Below are 20,926 nucleotides of genomic sequence, written 5' to 3' on the forward strand. Positions count from 1 at the left end.
CCTCCTAGAGTTGGGAAGATGCTCTAACCTGCAGGTTCATCTGGCTAAGGAAAAGGGGGCGGAGGTGTGTTGGGGGGGTACACTGGAAGCTTTCAGCTACTCCCCCAAAATGGCCTCCTGGTAACTAGCCGCACCACCCCCTCCCCTTTCCCAACCGTCTGGCACCACGTGACCTCCCCCGCCCTCCCTCTCCGACCCCCATACCAGACCCCGGGTATCATTCCAGGTCTACTGCAGGCCCGCCTAGCGTGGGATTCACGGGCCAATCCTCGGAAGCGCAGGGCGGGGCGGGGCGGTGATGGGCCAATGGAGGCGGGGAAGGGGCGGAGTTCGGGGGAAGGGAGTAACAGGTTGGAGAGGTAGGGGAGGGGGGTGGAGGGAGGAAGAAGGGGGAGAGCAGCGGAGCCGCGCGTGCCATCCTGCAGCCCAGCCCAACCCAGCCCAGCCCAGGCCAGGCCAGCCCAGGCCAGCCGGAGCGAAAGCGCCCAGCAGACGATCAGAGCCAGGCCGGGCAGGGCCGGGGGTGAGTGACCAGGGAGAGCCCGAAGCGGGCAGCACCGGTAATCTGATCCCATCCCTCTCGGGGGACACTCAGGTGCGGAGGAAGGCAGGTTGGGGAGCACTGGGCAAGGGCTGGGCAGGTGCGCCGGCGATGTTATTCGCTGCGGCTAGGGTTCCGAGCTGGAACCTGGGAAATGCAACTAATCGGAGGGCCTTGTCCACTACTCTCCCTGCGCGAGGGGACCGGGCAGGGCCTTGGGCAGGTGCCAGGTAAGGGCGCCTGGGGGGCCAGGATTCGCCTCGGGCGTGGAAGAGTCTCCTAGGGACTCGATTTCTCTTGACTTTGGGAGCCGGTAGAGGAACTCTGGGGGTTCAAAAACGAGGACGGGAAGTTAGAATGGGGAGGACCCAAGACAGCTCCGGGTGTGCAGCCCCGCTCCCTGGACGTGGCTGCTGGCTCGTCCTCCCCCCTTTCCGGTGCGATGGCTCGGCTATTTCCCCCTCTCCCGGCCACTCCGAAATCTCCACCAGCTACATAGATGCAAATAGGGGACCCTGAGACCTCCAACGAGGGGATGGTAACCTTTTTGTCCCCGTCTCTATCTGGGAGGAAAGCCGTTTTAGATTTTGAGTTTCTGTCTTAAGTTTCCTCATCTGTCAATTAAAGATGATTGGACGGTAAGAACTCTTCTAGCCGAAAAGTCAGTGATTTTTGTGATTCCTTCATTCAGAAAGGATGTTGTCAAGGTCACTGGTAGAACAGGAAGGTAAGTTAAGGGATGTCCGAAAGAGAAGCAATACCGCTGTCATACTAAAGTCCCTAGTCTTGTCCCCTTCCATATCTGTCCAAATCTTCCTCAGCTTTGTTTTCCCGAGATCTCCCGACCACGAGAGCAGCCTACATCATTTATAGACCGTAGAATTAGTTCTAGATGGGACACTGGAGATTTCCTGGTCCAGGGATTCTTCTTAGAGGGTCTGGGAACTTAAAAAACATTGATAACTGTATTTTAATATTGATTGATTTCCTTTATAATCCTATGTGTTTTTTCTGTGCTTTAAAAAACACTGGTCCTGAGAGAAATGATCCCTAAGTTTCACTAGATTGCTAAAAACCATGAAGCAAAAAGACTCAAAACCTTTGATCTAGTGTAGCCCTTTCCTCTTACAGATGAGGAAACTGCCACAGAGGGGGCAGAACCAGAATTCATATTCAGCTCTTTTGACTCCAGATCTAGGGCTGTTCCTTTTGGGGGGAGTTTTCCCTGGGAACACATGTGAGGGTGAACACCTAGTAGATGGAGATTTTTTCCCTTTCTTACTGTCTTCATTGTTTCTGGGCTCATCTGCTAGGTAAAACTCTTAGTATTAGGGTACCAATTGCCCTACTCTGATTTGCAGGAAGTATTTACAGTCCTTCATTTGTGAGATTCCTGGTCTCAAGCATCAATATTTATCTAATTGTGCTGCTTGGTTGGATAGATTATATACACTGCTAAAGCTGAAGAACATTCAGGAGTTTAATAATCATAAATTGTGAGGATAAGAGAAATCTAATATCTCTGTTAAGCTGCTGAAGAGTCCCAAGTTTAATTTTATGAAGTGATGAATAAGAAAACTCAGATTCAGCCTCAGCTTGATTGCTTTGAAGCCTTGCCTCAGGAAAGTTGCTTTAATTTGGAAGTAATTAGTAACCGCTATTTTGGAGTCAAGCTGCCAACACTCCTGCCTCTTCTATTTCACCATGGTGAATAGTCTGTGGTCCAGAGAATTACCTGGCAGGTTTATGTCTACCTTCTGTTTTCTGGCCTGGGCACTCTTCTAACATCCTTGACTTTATGGAGGCATTATGGGTCTAGAGAGAAAAAAAAATTACTCCGGACAATCTCATTCTTGCTACTCGATCTATATGATGTTGGAGAAAACATTTTATGTCCCTGGCCTTGGTTTCCTTATCTGTAAAATAGGAGTGATTGGATTAGAAGATTTTTAAAGGCTCTTCCAGCTGAAAATTCAACAATTCTGGGATTCTGCCGAAAGGAATTCTGTCCAGCTCACTAATGGAGTAGGAAGGCAACTTAAGAGTCATATTAAAGGATTTGGGAAGAGAATCGATCTCTTGTCAAATACTGTGATACTCAGTTCTTCCAGCTTCACCCTTTCCGGCCTTATTCTCTCTTTACTTCCTGCCTTATATGTCAGCTAGACAGAGCATTTGCCCAGGCTCCTTCCCCCACTTACTCTGCATGTTGTCTGGACTTTTTCCCTTTTGCTTCCCCAGCTTCCTATGTATTCCACATGTCCCTCCCCCTTTATCTTGTTTTCCAAACCAGTTCATCAAGTTTGCAGGGGCCCAGTTCCTCATTGTGTTGTTATTTTTTTTTCTTACCTAGTGGCCAAGCAATTCTAGCCTGGCTCTCCAGTTTCAGCGTTTTCTCATCGTTCTGTCACAGGCCACTCACACTTTATGAGATTTTGGCACTTGGCCTAAATGTGAGGAATCTTCATGTCCCTATGGCCTCTTCATGTCCCAAGGGTGAGCAAAAAGATCAGAATCAGACACCTATCATCCTTTGACATCTCAATCTCTGTATCCATAAGGCCAGAAGCTTGCTCCCTATGGGCTTCAACCTTACCTTTAATTTTCCTGTAAACCGGGCCTTCCTGCCTAGAGTCCAGGGACATTGTCACTCCCTCCCTGGGTGCTGGACTCCTGCCACTGGGCTGGGGTGAAGGAATTGGGGCAGGGCAAGCTAATGAGTAACGATGGAAGTAGTCTAAAGCAGTTTCATTTATTCCCCTTCCTTGTAAGCAGAAATGACAGAGTGAGATTGACTTTGAGACTTGTTCCTGGAGAGTATGTAGCTGGTGAGGAGAGACCTTTTGTCTTCGAAAAGTCTAAGCAGGGGAAGAATTTAGGTGGGATCTGGGCTGGGGAAGCACCTGGATTCCATGTTATGGGTCGATGTACTGTTTACTTGGCTCTAGGGGATTGCACAAGGCCCCAGAGTCTGCCCTGGTCGGCGGCGGCTCCGCCCTCACGGCTGTGTAACAGTAGGCGTGTAGGTTTCGGGTTTTCCACCTTGAATGATTTAAAGCCTTTCTTTCTGACCTCCTCTGAACTATCCCTCCAATCCTCCTGTCCCCTGACTGACAATCAGATGATTACATGCCATGAGCCCAGATGACTGAACTGGAGGGGCTGGGCTTGTTCGGACCTCCCGGAAGGTTGGGTGGCCCCCTTTCCTTGCCCAGTCCAGGAAAGTTACTGACCTGAATCTGGGCAATTGGTAGCTGCCTCATTAATGCACAGCAGCCCTAATAAGTCATTTTTTTTGATTTCCAGAAGCATAGGTATAGTTTGCTTCTGCTAGATCCAAAGATGCGAATGACAGGAGCCTAGAAAAACTGAATTCAGTAGCCTTAGCCCCGCCAAATCCTCCCCTCTCTCCCACTTTTACTGTGGAGGGCACCACCCCCTTGCCAGCCAGGTAAGAATATCTTTAACTCTTTGCTCTCAGCCACACTAGATGTCTAGTTTGAGTGCTCTCTGTTCTGCCTTTGGGATCTCTTCTTGTAGCTATCGCCTCTTGTCTGACATCACTGCTGCCCTAATGGGAGCCCTCAGCATTTCATACATACATCATTCAGTGGCTTTTTGATCGCCCTCCTTGCCTCCAGTTCCTCTCCAGTCCACTCACTTGCCAACATGATCAATCTGATAGTGTCATCCCACCCCCATATTCAGTAAACTCCAGTAGTTCTTTTACCTCCTTGATCAAATTCAAAATCTTGTTTGATTTTGAAAGCCCTTTCCAATTAGGTCTCCCTCCTACCTTCCCGGTCTTACACTATTTCCTTCCATGTAGTCTCTGATCTGGCAGCACGGGCCATCTTGCTCTGGGCACAAGCCTCATTCCGGATGCTTCGCCTTTTCACAGGCTCTTATCCCATGCCTAGGATGCGCTCACCTCCACCTCCTAACTGCCTTCGTGCCATGACTCAAATTCTACCTACTGCAGGACATCTTCCCCACCCGCTCATTGCTGATCCTTCCCTCTGAGATACCTCCAATTTATACTTTCCATCTCTTCGATGTTTATTGTTAACAAATTGTTTCCCTTGTATCTGGCTTTTTGTGACCCCATTTGGGGTTTTCTTGGCAAGGATACTGGAGTGATTTGCCATTTCCTTTTCTAGCTCATTTTACAGATGAGAAAACTAAGGCACAGGGTAAAGTCACTTGCTCAGGGTCACATAGTTAGTAATTGAGGCTAGATTTGAACTTGGGGCTTTCTGACTCCAGGCCATCTGTTTGCCAGCTAACTACCATTATTTATGTACATAGTTATTTGTATGTTGTGGCTTCCATTGATGTGTAAACTCATTTTTGGGCAAGGACTATGCTTCTGCCTTTGTATTTCCATCAAGTAGCATAGATGGTAATCACTAGTATACAGTAAGTACCTAATAAATGCTTCAGAGTTGCTTTTGACTACTTAACTTCACTAAGCTTGGGATCCCCAGAAGGACAGACTTGGCTCTTCTCTAGTGTGTGTGGACGCACATGTGCTAGATGAGATTTTGACCCAGTGATGGTGCTCCTTTGGAGAGCTGAGTTAATAAATTGGGGTTTTCAGTTTGATCGCCTTTGTTTTCTTTTCATATTTTACCCCTTACTTTTCTCTTGTTCCAATGCTCCTTCTCAGCATACAAGAGAATAAAAGCAGAAGCCACGTACTCCTCAGTTTCCTATATGACCACTGGGAAAAGAACCTCACTCTTAAGTTCAACTTCTGATCATTAAACACTTCTCCCCTTCCCCAGAAACAAAAAGATCTTTTTTTTTTTTTTTTTTTTTTGATGTTTATTGCTCTTTGGATGGCTCAGTTTGGTTAGTAATGGGATAAATCAGTGGTGTTTTTTAGTTTTCCTGCTAGTTTGAATTTGCCCTCAAACCTAAGCTTGTCAGACTAGCAGAAGTGTAAGGAGACTCCCTTTCTCCCATTTTCAGGACGGCAGTTGTTCTTAGCCTAATTCCTTTCTGGAGCTGAGCTCCCTCCTCACTTTCTCTGACCGAGCTTTGACCCCACCCTATTCTGAAGGCTCCTGACATGAGTTTGGGGGCTAGTGCCAAGTCTCCCCGGAGCTGGGTTCCAAGCTAGAAAAGTTTAATGGGTGTTTGTTTTTGCATTTGGGTCTGGTATATTAGTGCCTCTCCTCCAGCTTGGTCCTGGTCCATGGTGGAGATTAACATAAGAGCTGGAAGAGCTGGATTTCTTTGTGCACCTAGAAAAGAAACTCCCTTCCTTTTCACCCTCCCCCAGACTCTCTCTGCCAGCACATACCAGGAATGTTCCTCTCACTGCCTTAAAGGAAAGAAGGGATCGCTCTCAGTCCCAGGGAGTGGACATCTTAACTCCCGATTTGTTTGCCTGCTCACTCACCATTATAGTCTCTTTTGCAGTATGGTTATTGTATATAAATGGTATCTTTCCCATTGGTTCTTGGAGGGACCTGCTTGGAAAGGCAGCTTTGGTGGATCTCAAGAAGTTTGCAGAGACCTCCATTCTGATCCTACCTCTGAAAACTACTTATGTAGCCAGGCTGGTAGCCAGGGCTTTCTAAGCCTTTCCAAGCATGAATGTGCACAAAGTACTTTGTAAAACTTTCAAGAACTCTAAAAGCTCTTATTATTAGCTCAGTTCTTTGTACGCTATATGTTCGATAAGTAGAAGTTAGTTGATTGAATGAATTCCTTTCTAAATATCTCCTGGGAGATGGCTAGCTAGGGCTGCCAAATGAGGTGTCAGACTTGCTGTTGGGGGAAGAGGGTCTTTATCTAAGATGAGAATACTTTAGGAAAGAAGTGATCCATATACCAAGAGCTCAGTTTTATAGCTTTTCCTTCTCTGATTCAGTGACTGTAGCAGAAGTAGATAGCTGACGTGCTTCCCTTAAGAGATCGGAACTGGTCTTCTCATTCTTTGGTGAAAGGAACTTTTCTGTAACAAAGTTTTAGATGTTACTTGGAGATTAAGTGACTTTGCAAAATCGAAATGTATTCTGACGTAGGTGGGGTTTCAGTCTGAGTCTACCTTTTTCTTTCTTTTCTTTCTTTTTTTTTTTTTTTTTTTTTGCTAAGGCAATCGGGGTTCAATGATTTGCCCAGGGTCACACAGCTAGGAAGTGTTAAGTGTTTGAGGCTGGATTTGAACTCGGGTCCTCTTGACTTCAGGGCTGGTGCTCAAGCCACTGTCCCATTTAGCTGCCCCTCACTTTTTCTATTCGTTGTACTGTGCTGTTCTTCCATAACCCAGCTACTGGAGGCCAATGAGACATTAGAGCTAAAGTTATAACTCAGATTGGGGCGTGGGGGGATGAAAAGATGAAGACTTTTGAGTTTTGTTTTCAATTCTTCTGGCTCAGGAAAAATCCGAGGCATAAAAAGGGGATGATTTTGTTTATTTAATACTTGTTTTCTGTCCTCCAGGATCCCCTCATGTACATGGAGCGGGCAACAGCTGTAGCAGAGCCCCGGGCGCCAGTGGACCATGGTGTGCAGATCCGATTCATTACAGAGTCAGCTGATAACACTCAGGCAGCCACCTTCCGCCGGGGTGGTCGTCGCCCCGCCAAGGACTCCAGAGCTAGTTCTTACGGTGTGGCAGTCAGGGTGCAAGGCATTGCCGGACAGCCCTTTGTGGTGCTCAACAGTGGGGAGAAGGGCGGTGATTCCTTTGGGGTACAGATCAAGGGGAACGGCAGCAGAGGCGCCCCTGACTCACTGAGCTCAGACTCGGAGCTTCCCGAAAATCCCTATGGCTCACCTCGGAGGTTTTTTGGCTCCTATTCCCAGGGCAGTACCTCTGATGAGGAGCCTGGAGCTGAGCAAAAGAACAAGCTTCAGCGCTCCCGTTCCCATGCCTCCCTGTTGGATTCGGCTCCTGCGGGCCCAGGTGCCCTTACTGGCAGCCTGTTAGAACTAACCTCTCCGGATGGTCCTCCTGCGAGTGCCATTGACACGGCACCCCTCTCCTCCGTGGATTCGCTCATTAACAAGTTTGACAGCCGAGGCTCCCAAACGAGGGGCCGGACTGGCCACCGTGTCCGGCTGTCCACTGAACACCGGAAGCGGAGTCAGAGCTTAGATAGCCATGCACCTCGAGATACAACGGAGGAACGGGACCGGAATCAGGACCGGGACCGGAATCAGGACCGGGACCGGAGTCGGGACCAGGATCGGAACTTCAGCAACTCCTCCTCCCCTAACTCGAAGCCACCCAGTATGATGAGTGGTCTAAATCAGGGTCAAGCCCCAACAAATGTCATCAGCCGATCCCGACAGACCCAAGAATGGGTGTTGCAGAGCTTTGAGGAGCCACGGGGAAGGGCCCGGGACCCTTCCCTAATGCAGGTGAGTTTCCCCAGCCTACCACCACCTAACCCTTATCTTCTCCCAGGTTCCCTCTTCAAGCCAGAATACTAGGAGTAACCGTTTATCTAGTATAACTGTTAGGGAACAGGGTTTCTCAGTTTCGTGTCCTTAAAACTTTTAATATTAAGGGTCCTCCTGGAAACATTTAAAACCTTCCTATTACTCTGCCTCCTTTATCCCTGAATTCTAGTCCATTTATACCCCTGGCTCCTCCTTTCTGACCTCCCATCCCTGCTCCTCTACTGAGAGCATTTTTATCAAGCCTTCAGAAAGCAGAGCAGTCTGTCCAAAATATTTTACTCGTCCATAAATAGTTTACCTCGGGTTAGGAAAAAACACAGCAAGCAAGCATAGCTTGTCCAGACATTCCTCTTCAAGCCTCTTCCTCAAGTTCCCAGTAGCAATCCTTCATTATCTTAAATCTAAGCTGGCTTATCTGCTTTCTATCCCAGTTTGGCAGGGCTCCCACCTTCCTCATCTCTGTCTATGCCACCTTGTGTCTCTCCTTCCATGACTCCTCTGTCTTGCTCTGTTTGGTCTTTACAGTTCAAGTCAACCCCAGACCTTTTGAGGGACCAGCAGGAAGCCACGACCCCTGGCAGTGCTGATCATGCTAAAGCGACCATCTATAGTATCCTACGAGAAGGGTAAGTTTAAGGGAGAGAGTTACCAAAGGCAGAGTGGAAACTAGAGTCCTGGGGCAGGAGGGAAGGGTGTGCGCTCTCTTTCTCTGTCTTTTTCTGCCTGTCTCTCTCTCTGTCTATCTCTGTCCCTGTCTGTTGCTCTCTTCTCTCCGCCTCTGTCACTCTCTCTTTCTCCCTTTTCTCTGCCTCTTTGTCTCTCTCTTTCTATCTATCTTTGTCTCTGTCTGTTGCTCTCTTCTCTCTGCCTCTGTCACTCTCTCTTTCCCCCTTCTTTGTCTCTTTCTGCCTCTGTCGCTCATCTCTTTCTCTGTCTTCCCCTCTCTTCCTCCATCTCCCTCTCCTTCCCTCCACCTTTCCTTTGATCATTCTTTACTACTCCTTTCTTTCAGCCCCTTACTTTGTACCTCTCCCACAGGAGTTCAGAAAGTGAAGCGTCTGTGAAGAGGAAGGTCAGCCTGGTTTTGGAACAGATGCAGGCCCTAGCGGTGAGTGGGTACCTTAGGGTAAAAAACATGAAGAAGCGCCATGCAGAAGCACCACGGGGTTTGAAATGAGAGTTATCTTTCCTCCCTGTCCCTAGCAGGTAAACCCTCCCAATGTGTCCCAGTCCGTGGCCGTACATCGTGGGCTGGTTCAGAAGGTAGATGAGCTGCAGCAAAAGCTGGATGAGGAGGTAAAGGTGAGTGAACAGGCTACTCGTAGCAATAGGTAATATTCCTACAGCACATTCAGGTTTCCAAAGCACTTTACATTATGTCCTGTTTTTAATTTGATCCTATCAAGTAGGTGCTATTATTATCCCTATTATGTGATCCCAAGAGAAAGGTGCCGCTAAAATCCCCATTTTATAGTTGAGGAACCTGAGGCAGACAGAAAATTACTTTCCTTGGGTCCCACAGCTATTAAGTGGCTGATGTAGGTTTTAAACTTAGGTCTTCCTGATTTCATGTCTAGTGTTTTGTGCTCAATAGCACCACCTAGCTCTGCTGGAGAGAAATAATTTGGGAAGGAGAAAAGGAAGGAAAAATGAGGAAAATGAAATGATTGGTGTTCTTGGAACAGCAGAAGGGAACTCTTAAGTCATTAGAAGCAGAAGAGGAGAAAGGGTTTAAACCCCAACAACTCTCTTGCTAACAAGCTAAAAAATGAGGGAGGAATCATGACAGCTGATGCTGTTTCCATCCCATCTCCCTGGAGGGTCCCCCTCCGTCCCCATCCTCTCTTCTTCCAGAAACGACAGAAGCTGGAGCACTCTCGTGAGCCCTCCCGACTCGGGCTGGAACGGCAGCTGGAGGAGAAGGTGGAGGAGTGTCTGCGCCTGCAGGAGAGACTAGAAAGGAAGAAGGCAGAGACGCAGCGTAGCGCCCAGGAGTGAGTAGGACCCGGGGAAGGTGGGAGGGTGTCTGGGGCTTCGGAGGCCCAGGGATTGTCTAGAAGGGGACTGATGGTTTGCACTGCCTTTGCCACCAGGCTCCAGGACATGAAGCTCCTGCTGGATCAGGGTGAACGGCTACGGCACGGGCTTGAGGACCAGCTGAAAGAAGTGCAAGATAGGCTAAAGCAGGAACAGAACTCCGAGGCTGGAAAGGAGGCCCTGTTGAAGGTACAAAGAAGGAGGGATGGCTCCTTAGTACCTATCTTCAGGGCTGTAACAAACAGGGTTCACTTGGGAAGAGGGACTAGGCTGCAGAGCCCAGCCATCTGTGGCTTGGCTCCAGAAGCCAAATGATGAGCCTTTAAAAGTTGGGTGCCTCTTGCTCTTCAAGCTTCAGAAAGGGGAGACTCTAGAGAATGGTTCTTAATTTCTGTTTCCTCATACACTAACCAAAAAGTGATGTGGAAATGGTGAAATTCAGTTCCTGACTTCTAAGAACAGTCCCTTGTCTGATGCGCCTCAGGACCTGCTAGAGACCAGGGAGTTATTGGAGGAAGTACTGGAAGGGAAACAGCGGCAAGAGGAACAGCTCCGGCAGCGGGAGCGCGAACTGACGGCTTTGAAGGGGGTGCTGAAGGAGGAGGTGGCCTCTCGGGACCAGGAGGTGGAGCGGGTCCGGCAGCAGTGCCAACAGGATGTGGATCAGCTGCGCCGGAGTGTGAAGGATGCCTCCCAAGTATGTGGGATGGCTGTGGTTGGTTACATGGAGACAGGGATTTTTGGATTTTGTGTTCAGTCACAGTATCCCATAGGGAGAACTAGAAGTGAAAGAAACTCGGGGATTGCTCGAGTCCATGATCTTGTCACTTGTTAATAAATCAACAAAATGAAGTAATCCTAAAGAATGAGTGGGTCAAAGAACAAATCATAGAAAGAGTCAACAATTTCATTAAAGAGAAGGACAACAGTGAGACTATGTCAAAATTTATTGGATTCTGCCAAAGCAGTACTTGTGGGGAAAATTATATTTCTAATTGTTTATATCATTAAAATAGAGAAAGAGCAAATCAATGAAATGGGCATGCAACTTAAAAAAATTAGCAAAACAATAAAAATCCCCAATTAAACACCAAGTTGGAAATCCTGAAAATCAAAGGAGATAAATAAAATTGAAAGTAAGGAAAACATTGAAATGACAACTAAAACTAGGAGCTGATTTTATGAAAAATAAATAAAATAGATAAAACTTGGTTAATTTGAAAAAAAAAATCAACATTATTGATAGGGTCTGCTATTGCCAGGCATCCATGGGGAATGATCCTGAGGAAGAGAGATGATACTGCCCTTGTTTTTCCTGACCTCTCAATCTCAAAAGAGACATAATTCACAGTGGCCAGCCTTACATGCAGGTGACTGCCTGTTTCCAGGAGGTATCTTCAGGTGCACACTGGGAAGGTCCCATTGTGCTCAAGCCTTTTCCTACCCACTAGGGTTATCCAGAAATCCCTGTTCAAATGTACAAGCTTCTGGGAGGAATGATGCTCTAAGCTGGGTTTGTCTTTCTGAGTTGTCTCCTGAGAGCATAGGGGGAAAAAAAAGGTATTTGCTCCTACTTGTAGGTATAGGGAAGAAGGCCATTGCTGCTTATATATATAAAATAACATAGCACCTGAGCTTTTGGGAAACACCAAGGGACAATGAGCCTGAGGGGCCTGGACTCAACTCTTTGACAGGTTTATAGAATTGGTCTTGCAGGATGAGGGAACAAACAGTGGTCAAGAAACAGATAATAGTTACTAAAATATAGAGTATTCTGGGATGTGCAGCAACCACTTTTGTGAAAGAATGTTAAATGCAGGAAACTTCCTGGAGGAGCCAATTTTTAAACAGGATTTGGAAGGAGTGGAAGATGATTTGAAGGAAAGAACATCCTCTTGAAGGTCTGGTGTTACAGCAGAGAGCACCAGTATAGAAAGAACTTCGGCATCATCCTCCCTGCCTCCCTCCTGCACCGAGCAGAGCTTCTTTGGGACTCAGCTTTCTGTCCCCTCTTTCTAACTTCTGCCAGGATCAGGCCACCCTGGAGGCAGAAAGGCAGAAAGTGTCAGCCCTCATACGGGGCCTAGAGAGAGAACTCCAGGAGAGTGCTGAGGAGACCGGGCACTGGCAAGGCATGTTCCAGAAAAACAAAGAAGAGCTCCGTGGAACCAAGCAGGAGTGAGTTACACCCCTGACTTGCAATTGTCTGATTGATATTTCTATCTGGGTTCCAAAAATAAAATCCCCATTGTCTTTTCCCCACCCAGATTCTGTGGGAAGGCATTTGGGATGCAGATAGAAGGGAGAGGGAGGGAGCCTCTGTCTCTACCGGGTGGGAGAGCCAAAGTACCTCCATTTTCATTCTCTTTCCTCCTTCTGGGATATAGGTTGTTACAGCTTCGCTTGGAGAAAGAAGATCTGGAGGAAGAACTCAGGGAACAGATTGGGGCTCTACAGAAGGATCTAGAGCTGGCCCGAGCCAGTGCTGGTGATAGTCGCCAGGTTGAAAGCCTCAAAAAGGTACCAGACAGGAATAGGAGCATAAAGACCAGAAATGATGAGTCCTTAGGATATCTACTCGCTCCAGCAACTCAGTGGCTTCAGGTTTTCTTTGGTGCATAGTGAAGGTTCTTTTCCCTCTGTACCTATTGGATACATCTGACTTTCTCTTTTTCATTGCATCTCTGCATGAATCCTAGGATCCAACGGGATTGGTCTTTTTACTATTTGTCACTTTTCTTTTTGATCCAGCCTTATGACTTCATTCATGTAATGGATTATAAATTTAGATCTGGAACTCAGAACTGCCTGAGACACCAAGAGTTTGTGACTTAGCTTAATTTGAGTCAGAGGCAGGAATTGAACACAAGATTCAAGGACCGAGGATTCCTGACTCTTGGCCATCTCTAACCACTGCACCAAGCTCTCTTGTCAGTTATGAATTCTTCTTGTTTAGCATCCTCTCCTTCAGCTAATCCTATCCCTCTTTTAAGACCCACCTTTTCCAGGAAGCCTTCCTCAGGATTATCTTCTTTCTGTGAAATGGAACTTTCAGACAATATTCTACTCAGCATAGGATTATCTGGAGCCATTTATCAGCAAATTACTAGAGAACAGGAATCTGTGCTTTATCCCTTTTGAATCCCCTGTGGCATCTAGCACAGTGCAGACCACATCAGCCCCTAAACAAATAATTGTCAAGTACTAGTAACTAAACTAATGCTCTGGAGACATCAGTGATGGAACTGAAGCATTCCCTGTTTTCAGGGAACTTATCAGTGGCAACATAGTTATCCAATACTTGCTGGCTAATTGACTAGGGGATTTTGTATTGTAGCACTACCCAGAAGCCGTACTTGTTTGGATCCTAGGTTCCCCCCTAGTGTTTCTCTGGTTTTTTAGGTACCTATCTGGCTATTAAGGGACCTTTCCTAGTCCCTGCTCCTCGACATCTCACATTCTTGTCCTCCCAGGAACTGCAGCGGGCACAGGAGGAACTTCAGGACTTGCGGGATCATCAAAGTCAGGAAGCCGTCGGCAGGAGCCGGGAGCGGGAACTAGAACAAGAACTGGCAATTCTCAGAGAGGAAGCTGAACGGGGAAAGGGGGTTGAGCAGCAGCAGCTACAGATGCATAAGACCCTTCAGCAGCTTCGGCAGGACTATGAAGAGACTGCCAAGGTAAGGGGAGTGGGAGAGGGGCTGGGGGATCTGGAAGACCCAACAGCCTCAGGAGGAGACACGTGCTTACAGGCATATATTTCTGGGGCCTTGGGCTTGTGGGAACATGACTCAACTTTGTGTGCTTGTTTGGGTTGGGGCAGTCTCTGAGCCGCCTCTGTTACTCCCCAGGCCAAGGCCGTGGCTGAAGCAGAGGCAGCCATGATGGGGCAGCGGCGGGCGGCAGTGGAGTCCACGCTACGTGAAACCCAAGAAGAGAATGATGAGTTCCGAAGGCGGATCTTGGGCCTGGAACAGCAGCTGAAGGAGGCCCGGAGCTTGGCTGAGGGTGGGGAAGCTGTGGAGGCTAGACTTCGGGACAAGGTGCAGCGGCTGGAGGTCAGTCCATGCTGCTCAGCTTTCCCCTGTCCTTTCTATTACTCCATAAGCTTCAACTCTCCTTACCTATTGGATAACTTGATTTGTGGCCTTTTTAAGGCACGTCGGATTTTCTTCCCCCAAAGCCTCTACTTCTGCCTTGATTTTGATATCTGAGCCTTTAATTTCTATGTTCCAGCGTCTTTGTTTCAGTTTGCCTCTTTCCCTGTCCTGGCTTACCTGTTCTGTTCCTCAGCTTCCCTCCTGGTCCTTCCAGGCCCGATTCCATTGAGTTCCTGGGTCACAAGTCTCCTGCTGTCTTAATCTCCAGACAAGTTAAATCCAAGTTTTGTTCCTGCCCCACCAGCCCTACTCACCTACCCATGTTCCCCCCATCTGCCCTCCCTGCAGGCAGAGAGACAGCGGCTCGAGAAGGCCCTGAATGCATCCCAGGAAGAGGAAGAATTATTGTCTGGGGCAAAGAGGATGCTGGAGGGGCGATTGGAAGAGGCACAACGGGGTCTTGCTCGCTTGGGGCAGGAGCAACAGACATTAAACAGGGCCCTTGAGGAGGAAGGGAAGCAACGGGAAATCCTTCGGCGGAATAAGGCTGAGCTGGAAGAGCAGAAACGTTTGTTGGATAAGACTGTAGAGAAACTGAACAAGGAGGTGAGGGACCAAGAGTCCTAGCTTAGCCCAGAGGCCCTGACTTCCATCCATCACTTTGGGAGGCGCTGTATTCTATCCCTCACTCCCCAGGATGTAGCCAGGAAATGGAGGGCTTTTTTACAAACCCTTCTCTTGTACAGGAATGATGTCATAAGAGCTGATAAACCCTCGTGCAAGGGTATTTATTATGAAAACTATTTGACACCCAAATAAATCAGTCTCTAAAGGCGGATTCATAGACTATGAGGGAGCACATTTTTGTGAAGGAGAGCTTTCTTGATTATCCTTTCTTTTTATAAAGCCCCTCTTGTCTATTCTGGTAAATGAGAGTAAAGGCCTAGCTTTGGGGCACAGTTCTGGATACAGGAGTTATCTGGGGATGCCCTGGTGAAGGGGAGGCCTCTGGAGAGAGCCTTAGAAATCAAGGCCCTCAGAGCATTAGGGCATTTATTAAGGAAAGATGCACCCCAACTTGTGTTCTTTCTCCACTTTTCAGTTGGAGAAAATTGGAGAAGACTCACAGAGAGCCCTGGGGCAGCTCCAAGCCCAGCTGGAAGAATACAAGGAGAAAGCACGTCGAGATGTGGCAGGTGCCCAACGCCAGGCCAAAGAATGGGCCAGTGAGGCGGAGAAGGCAGCCGGAGGTCTGGGCCAGCTGCAGGAGGAGGTAGAGCCATGAGGGCCTGGGAGAATGAAGGGGCTAAGAATTTAGAAGGCTTATCCTTGGAAGGATGCAGCAGTTACTAAGTCCTTGTGTCTGGCAGGGTGTGGAGATTACTTTTGAAGGCCCTTTCTCTCTTTCCCTTCAGGCTCAACGACTGCGCCAGGCCCTGCAAACGTTACAAGCCGAGAGAGATACAGCCCTGTTAGACAAGGACCTGCTGGCCCAGAGATTACAGGGGCTGGAGCAAGAGACAGAAAGCAAAAAACGTTCCCAGGATGACAAAGTCCGGCAACTTAAGAACCTAGAGGTGAGCCATGAGGGAGGATCCATGATGAAGCACTTAACTTCATAGCTTCAGTGCTGTAGTAATAGTAACAATGCTGCATTTAGATATTGTTTTGTTAAGGTTTACTGAGAGGTTTTGTTTTTTGTCTTTCACACCAATCAGAATCAGAAATTTTTATTAATTGCCTACTCTGTGCCAGGCACTGGGGAATACCCTGCCCTTAAGTAGCTCACAATATAAGGCTATAGTCCTGTGAGGTAGGCACTATAAAAGTGATTTCCACTTTATGATAAGTCAGTGTGGCTTAGTTGTTAAAAGAGCTGGCCTTGAAGTCAGTAAGAAAGACCTGAGTTCCAGTCCTTCTGACCTGTTTGCCCAGTAGTCAACTGGACCTCTCAGTGCCCCAAATAACTGGCTTAAAACTATAAATGACAATTTACTTTGTAATACTGATTACTTTAGGAGAGAGATTGTTCTTATGAGAGAGTTCCCTATACCAGGGAAATCTTGGGTCCAGAACAGAACCAAAGCAAAATAAAAATAAAAAATTAGTGCATGAAGGAACTAAGCTTCAGAGGCCTTGGGCTCACTCCTGGTTACATAGCTCCCAAGTAGTGGAGCCAGGCTTCAGATCTAGGCCTTCCTACAAGTGCACTGGTCTTCTGACTACATTCTTGCCCAAGATATGTGGGCCTTCCTCCTGTGGATCCCTCAGTGTCACCCTTGTGGTTGGGTTTCTGTTTATTATTGGATCTACTTGGAGCTTTCCTGATACTTTTCCCAGTTGCACTTGTGTGAACAAAGACTTGCCCTTGGTTTAAGCTACCTAATTGCCCATCTGGCCCCTAGGGGCTTGTCTTCCCATTGTTCCCTAAAGGAATGGCATTCATTCCCTCCCTTTCCTGTGGCCACTTACCTGGCCAGCAGAGGGCACTGTCTCCATGGTATCCGATGGTCACCATAGGTTGAGTGTGGAGGCTCTGGCCAGGACTTCCTGAGCCACAGAAAGAGCCTGGGAAGGGGGAAGGTGGGGGAGGGCCTGGCCAGGGTCCCATTCAGGCAGGGAGTTAACCCCTCATCTCCCTGTTAGGAAAAGGTCTCCCGCCTGGAGGCAGAGCTTGATGAAGAAAGAAACACGGTAGAGCTGCTGACAGATCGAGTGAACCGTGGGCGCGACCAGGTGATGGGCCATGGCCTTCCTCTCCTTTCCCCCTATCTCTGGTCCTAAAGCAAAGCCCCTCTGCCCCTTGGGATGCTGACCCAGCCTTTCCAGTTGTGTCTGTGCTGCTCACTCTCCAGGAGGGGGTGTGGTTCCCCTTTGGGAGAGGAGGCTTGATGGCGTGGTGTGGTAAGAGTAGGAGTATCTGGCAGGGGTTCAATTTGAACTCTTGACTCTTCCCTTTTTAGTAGAAGGTAGCTTTTCAATTACTTGTGGTTTTTCTAGTAGTCTTTGGGAGGTTAATTAAATGAATCAACTTATCTAGTTCTGCTTTTTCCCATCCTGCCCCTCATCACTCCCAGGCCACAGCAGAAAAACAGGGCCCCCCATCACCAATGGAGTTCTGTCCCATTGGCTTTCCTTGTTCTTCATCTTGAATCTTTCCAACTCCAAATCCAGATTGACCAGCTGAGGGGAGAACTGATGCAGGAGAGATCCATTCGGCAAGACCTGGAATGTGACAAGATCTCTCTGGAGAGGCAGGTGAGAAGGCTGTAGTGAGGAAGGATGCGTACTGATAGCCTGAACTGCGTGGTAGGCACGGGGAACAATCCTAGCCGTCCACTCTGCTCAGCCCTTTTAAGATTTTACATGGCATCGGCTTATGGCTAGCCCTGTAATGAGTTCAGTGGAGAACCAACCGTTGGCTGCAGGGCAGAAGGAAAGACTTCCCAATTTGGTTTGGTTTCTTCCGCAGAACAAGGATCTGAAGAGCCGACTGGCCAGTTCAGAGGGCTTCCAGAAGCCCAATGTCAGCCTCTCTCAGCTGGAGTCCCAGAACCAGGAGCTACAGGAGCGACTTCAGGCTGAAGAAAGGTAGGAAATACCATCAGCTTCTCCCGAGTTGCTTCTGTGGCCTGTTGTTGACCACCAGCCAAAAAGTAGTGAGGTGGCTGGATGGGCCAGTACCTGGCCTGGAGTCAGAAAGATCTGGGTTTGAATATTGCCTAGAACATTTATCAGCCAATTGGTATGAGCTTTCATTGAACATTCATTCATCAATAAGCCTCAGTTTCTTCATCTGTGGAAAGACGGGGTTGGTTTCCGTGGTCTCTTTAAGGTCTCATCCATATCTAAAGCTATGGTATCTAATTCCCTTATACCTTTCCAGATCCCATGGCTGTGCTTTCTCTGTCTAGTGTTAGTTTTTATGTCCAAAAGAAGCTGTTATAGAAGAGAATAGGGATGTGTGTGTGTGCTGTGTAATTCTCTTACTGGTGATAACCAGAGTCATGAGCAATCCCCTTCATCCCTTAGGGAGAAGACACTGCTGCAAACCACAAACCGAAAACTGGAAAGGAGAGTTAAGGAGCTTTCCATCCAGATTGATGATGAAAGGCAGCATGTAAATGACCAGAAAGATCAGGTATGCATGTGGAATGTAGAAGAGTCAAATGTGAATAAAACATATGTGAATATCCCCTCATATCCCGTCATAGTGGGCGGGGGCAGGGGGGAGGGTCTGAATCAGTTGGACGAGGAGGAGGAAGGGTCCACTTCTGGGTGGCAGATGTTCTTCTGACTCATGAGCTCTCCCTAGCTGAGCCTGCGGGTGAAGGCCCTGAAGCGACAGGTTGATGAGGCAGAAGAGGAAATCGAACGCCTGGATGGTTTGAGGAAGAAGGCCCAACGGGAGCTAGAAGAGCAGCATGAGATCAACGATCAGTTGCAGGCCCGGGTTAAGGCCCTGGAAAAGGATTCCCGGTAGGTTCCATTGGGGTGGAGAGGAGAAGATGATGACGGAGACAAATGGGCTCTGGTCAGCACTGGGGTTCTTGCTGGCCTTGTAAAGAGGGATCAGCGATCCTTAGTCTCTATTGGAAAGCTCAGGCCTTGGTTGACTATATGCATGATGGGCCCCTGGTTGGATATGTGATCATCTCTAGAATCTAGGTGTTAACAGTAAATAGAGCATCTGGGGCTGGGCTCAGTAAAACTGAGGTCAACTTCTGCTTCAAACTCTTATTAGCAAATCACTTAATCTTTACCTCAATTTTCACAACTATAAAATGGGGCTAAGATTACCAACCTCCTGGAACTGTTGTAAGCATCATATGAAATATTTGTAAAGTGCTCTGCAAACCCGTTTTCCTATGTTAGCTATTATTCTTATGATCTGAGATGAGATTAAAAAAGATTCTAAAAGTAAGACCCTTTCAATTTAAGAAGCATTTAAGTGCCAAATATGTACAGGATACTGTGTTAGGTATTAGGAATACAAAAAGGACAAATGGGGGGGGGAACAGTCTTCCCCAAGGTACTTGTGCTCTAGTTGTTGCCTGAGCTGACTTAGGCTAAGGAATTGGGTTTTGACTCTGCATATGCATCATTTCTCCTGACTCCTGTGCTCTCTCCCTCTCCCCAGGCGCAAGGCTACTCGATCAGCAGCTGAGGCATCCCTCAAGCATGATGGGCTGAGCTCAGATGAGGAATTTGACAGTATATATGACCCTTCGTCCATTGCATCATTGCTCACTGAGAGTAACCTCCAAACTAGTTCTTGCTAGCCAGTGGTCAGCAAGGAGACTAGTGGCCAAGGTGGGGGAGAAGGTCCTTCCCTCCTCTAGCCTCAGGCTCCCTTTCCCTGGTCCCCCAGATAACACTATACTGCTAGAAGGAGGGCCTGGGTGGTGATGAGGGAACCTAAGCATGGGCCAGAGCAGGGTTGTAGAATGGACTTTCCCTTCCTTCCCCTCCCCTCCATGTGAGCATAGAGTTTGGGTGGGAGTGGGTAGATGGGGGGGGGCAGAAAGAATTAAGAAATTTAAACTATAGAACTTGTATTTTTTCAGCCTCTTTATCTTAAGGCTCAGGGACATATTCCCCATGAGATCCCTTTACCCATCCTTTTTCTAATTGGGTAGGGAGGTATGGGAGAAGAGAGATATCATGGGCCATGGACACGCTGGCGTGGTCCTGCCTGCTTTTCTTTGCACAATCCTGGGGGCCGCTGGGATACCCCCATGCCTCGAGACCTTCCTTTTTCCCTTTACCTTCTTTGAGCCAGCAGCTCCAAGAGACCACTTCTCCTTCCCCAAGAGCATGCTTCTTCCCTTTCAGTGCCTTAGCTAGGGTGAGGAGACAAAGTGGTTCTCCTCCAAGCGCAACCTCCTCATCTAGCCAGCATGTTCCCTCTCAGTCTTTGTGCTTGTCCTTGTTCCCCAGGTGGCTCGTTAAGAAGGTAAAACAAGGCAAGCTCTTAGGGCAGAAATGATGGATAAGTCTCCTGGTTCTTGGTAAAAGGAGAACTGAAAAGGGCCTGTGCTAGAGTAACGTGGTGCTGTGGGAAGGACTTCTTATGTTCACAGGGCTTCCATTGATGGCTGTGTGGTTATAATTTGGTTGGGGCCAGGGCACCCTGCCAGCTGTCTAAATACCTTTAAAGATTCACAGATCAAAGGGCCTCTTCAGGTGTAATGGTTCTACTGAAGCCTTCCCACAGAACTACTCATGTCCTCAATAGGGGGTGCGAGGATCCCTATTTTCTCAGGACTCTGGTTTTGAATGCTAGCTCCTCTGCCTCAAGCTGGGAATTCTGACTTCAAAATGGAATGGGAGGAGGAACCAAAGACTTCCATCCTGCCTTTGGCTTTCTAGGACAGGCCCAGCCCACATGAATCATCTCCGGGCAGCCTGGGGGAGGGAAACAAGACTACACTCATCAATGGCTTGTAACTTTGTGATTTTTGTACTTCGGTTGGTTGGGCAAATCAGATCTCTTTCCCTCCGTTTTTTTCCGTCTTGATTTTATTTTAAATTAAATATATACCTTTATATTGCGAACCTTGCTATCCTCTCATCTTCCTGTGTGATTGTTTTCCTATGAAGTGAGACCCTTTTAACATCTAGGAGTTGAGATTGGAATGGACTTCACAGCTTTATATGATAAGGCAAGGGAGAGGAGGGAGCTGGGGCCTGAGGAGCCTAGGAGTCCTGGCTGTACAACCAGTCCCACTCTCCACTAAATCCGAGGTACAAAAGGCATGGAGGTTGTGGAGTTGATAGAGGGGCTCTGTAAGGGTGGGAGGAATTATAGGGCTGATAGGGAACTGAA

General features: G+C 47.9%; 1 protein-coding gene across 8 annotated transcripts; it reads left to right on the forward strand.

Annotated features, from left to right (window-relative positions):
• Nucleotides 1-351: 351 nt before the first annotated feature.
• On the forward strand, nt 352-20,655 carry CGN (cingulin). 8 transcript variants are annotated; one of them, XM_074265400.1, is made up of 21 exons: nt 352-595; nt 6,995-7,918; nt 8,486-8,586; nt 8,999-9,068; nt 9,164-9,262; nt 9,815-9,954; nt 10,054-10,186; nt 10,482-10,694; nt 12,027-12,175; nt 12,385-12,517; nt 13,471-13,677; nt 13,849-14,055; nt 14,446-14,703; nt 15,200-15,370; nt 15,513-15,674; nt 16,744-16,833; nt 17,272-17,355; nt 17,570-17,688; nt 18,130-18,238; nt 18,413-18,576; nt 19,238-20,655. In XM_074265400.1, the coding sequence occupies exons 2-21, from the start codon at nt 7,004-7,006 to the stop codon at nt 19,377-19,379; spliced, it is 3,666 nt and encodes a 1,221-aa protein (XP_074121501.1). In that variant the 5' UTR covers nt 352-595; nt 6,995-7,003; the 3' UTR covers nt 19,380-20,655. The 8 variants fall into 8 exon arrangements, with proteins under 8 accessions (XP_074121501.1, XP_074121506.1, XP_074121503.1 ...); XM_074265405.1 differs by having other exon boundaries at nt 9,167-9,262; XM_074265402.1 differs by having other exon boundaries at nt 373-523.
• The last annotated feature ends 271 nt before the right edge of the window (nt 20,656-20,926 follow it).

This window comes from Sminthopsis crassicaudata, chromosome 4 (assembly GCF_048593235.1).
Source record: "Sminthopsis crassicaudata isolate SCR6 chromosome 4, ASM4859323v1, whole genome shotgun sequence".
Lineage (NCBI taxonomy): Eukaryota > Metazoa > Chordata > Mammalia > Dasyuromorphia > Dasyuridae > Sminthopsis > Sminthopsis crassicaudata.

Bases quoted from the DNA above. Each gene is read 5' to 3' on its own strand.
- CGN (XM_074265400.1), top strand. From the start codon at position 7,004: ATGTACATGGAGCGGGCAACAGCTGTAGCAGAGCCCCGGGCGCCAGTG. The intron at 9,955-10,053 runs GTGAGTAGGACC...CTTTGCCACCAG, and splicing joins ACGCAGCGTAGCGCCCAGGA to GCTCCAGGACATGAAGCTCC. The intron at 10,695-12,026 runs GTATGTGGGATG...AACTTCTGCCAG, and splicing joins GTGTGAAGGATGCCTCCCAA to GATCAGGCCACCCTGGAGGC.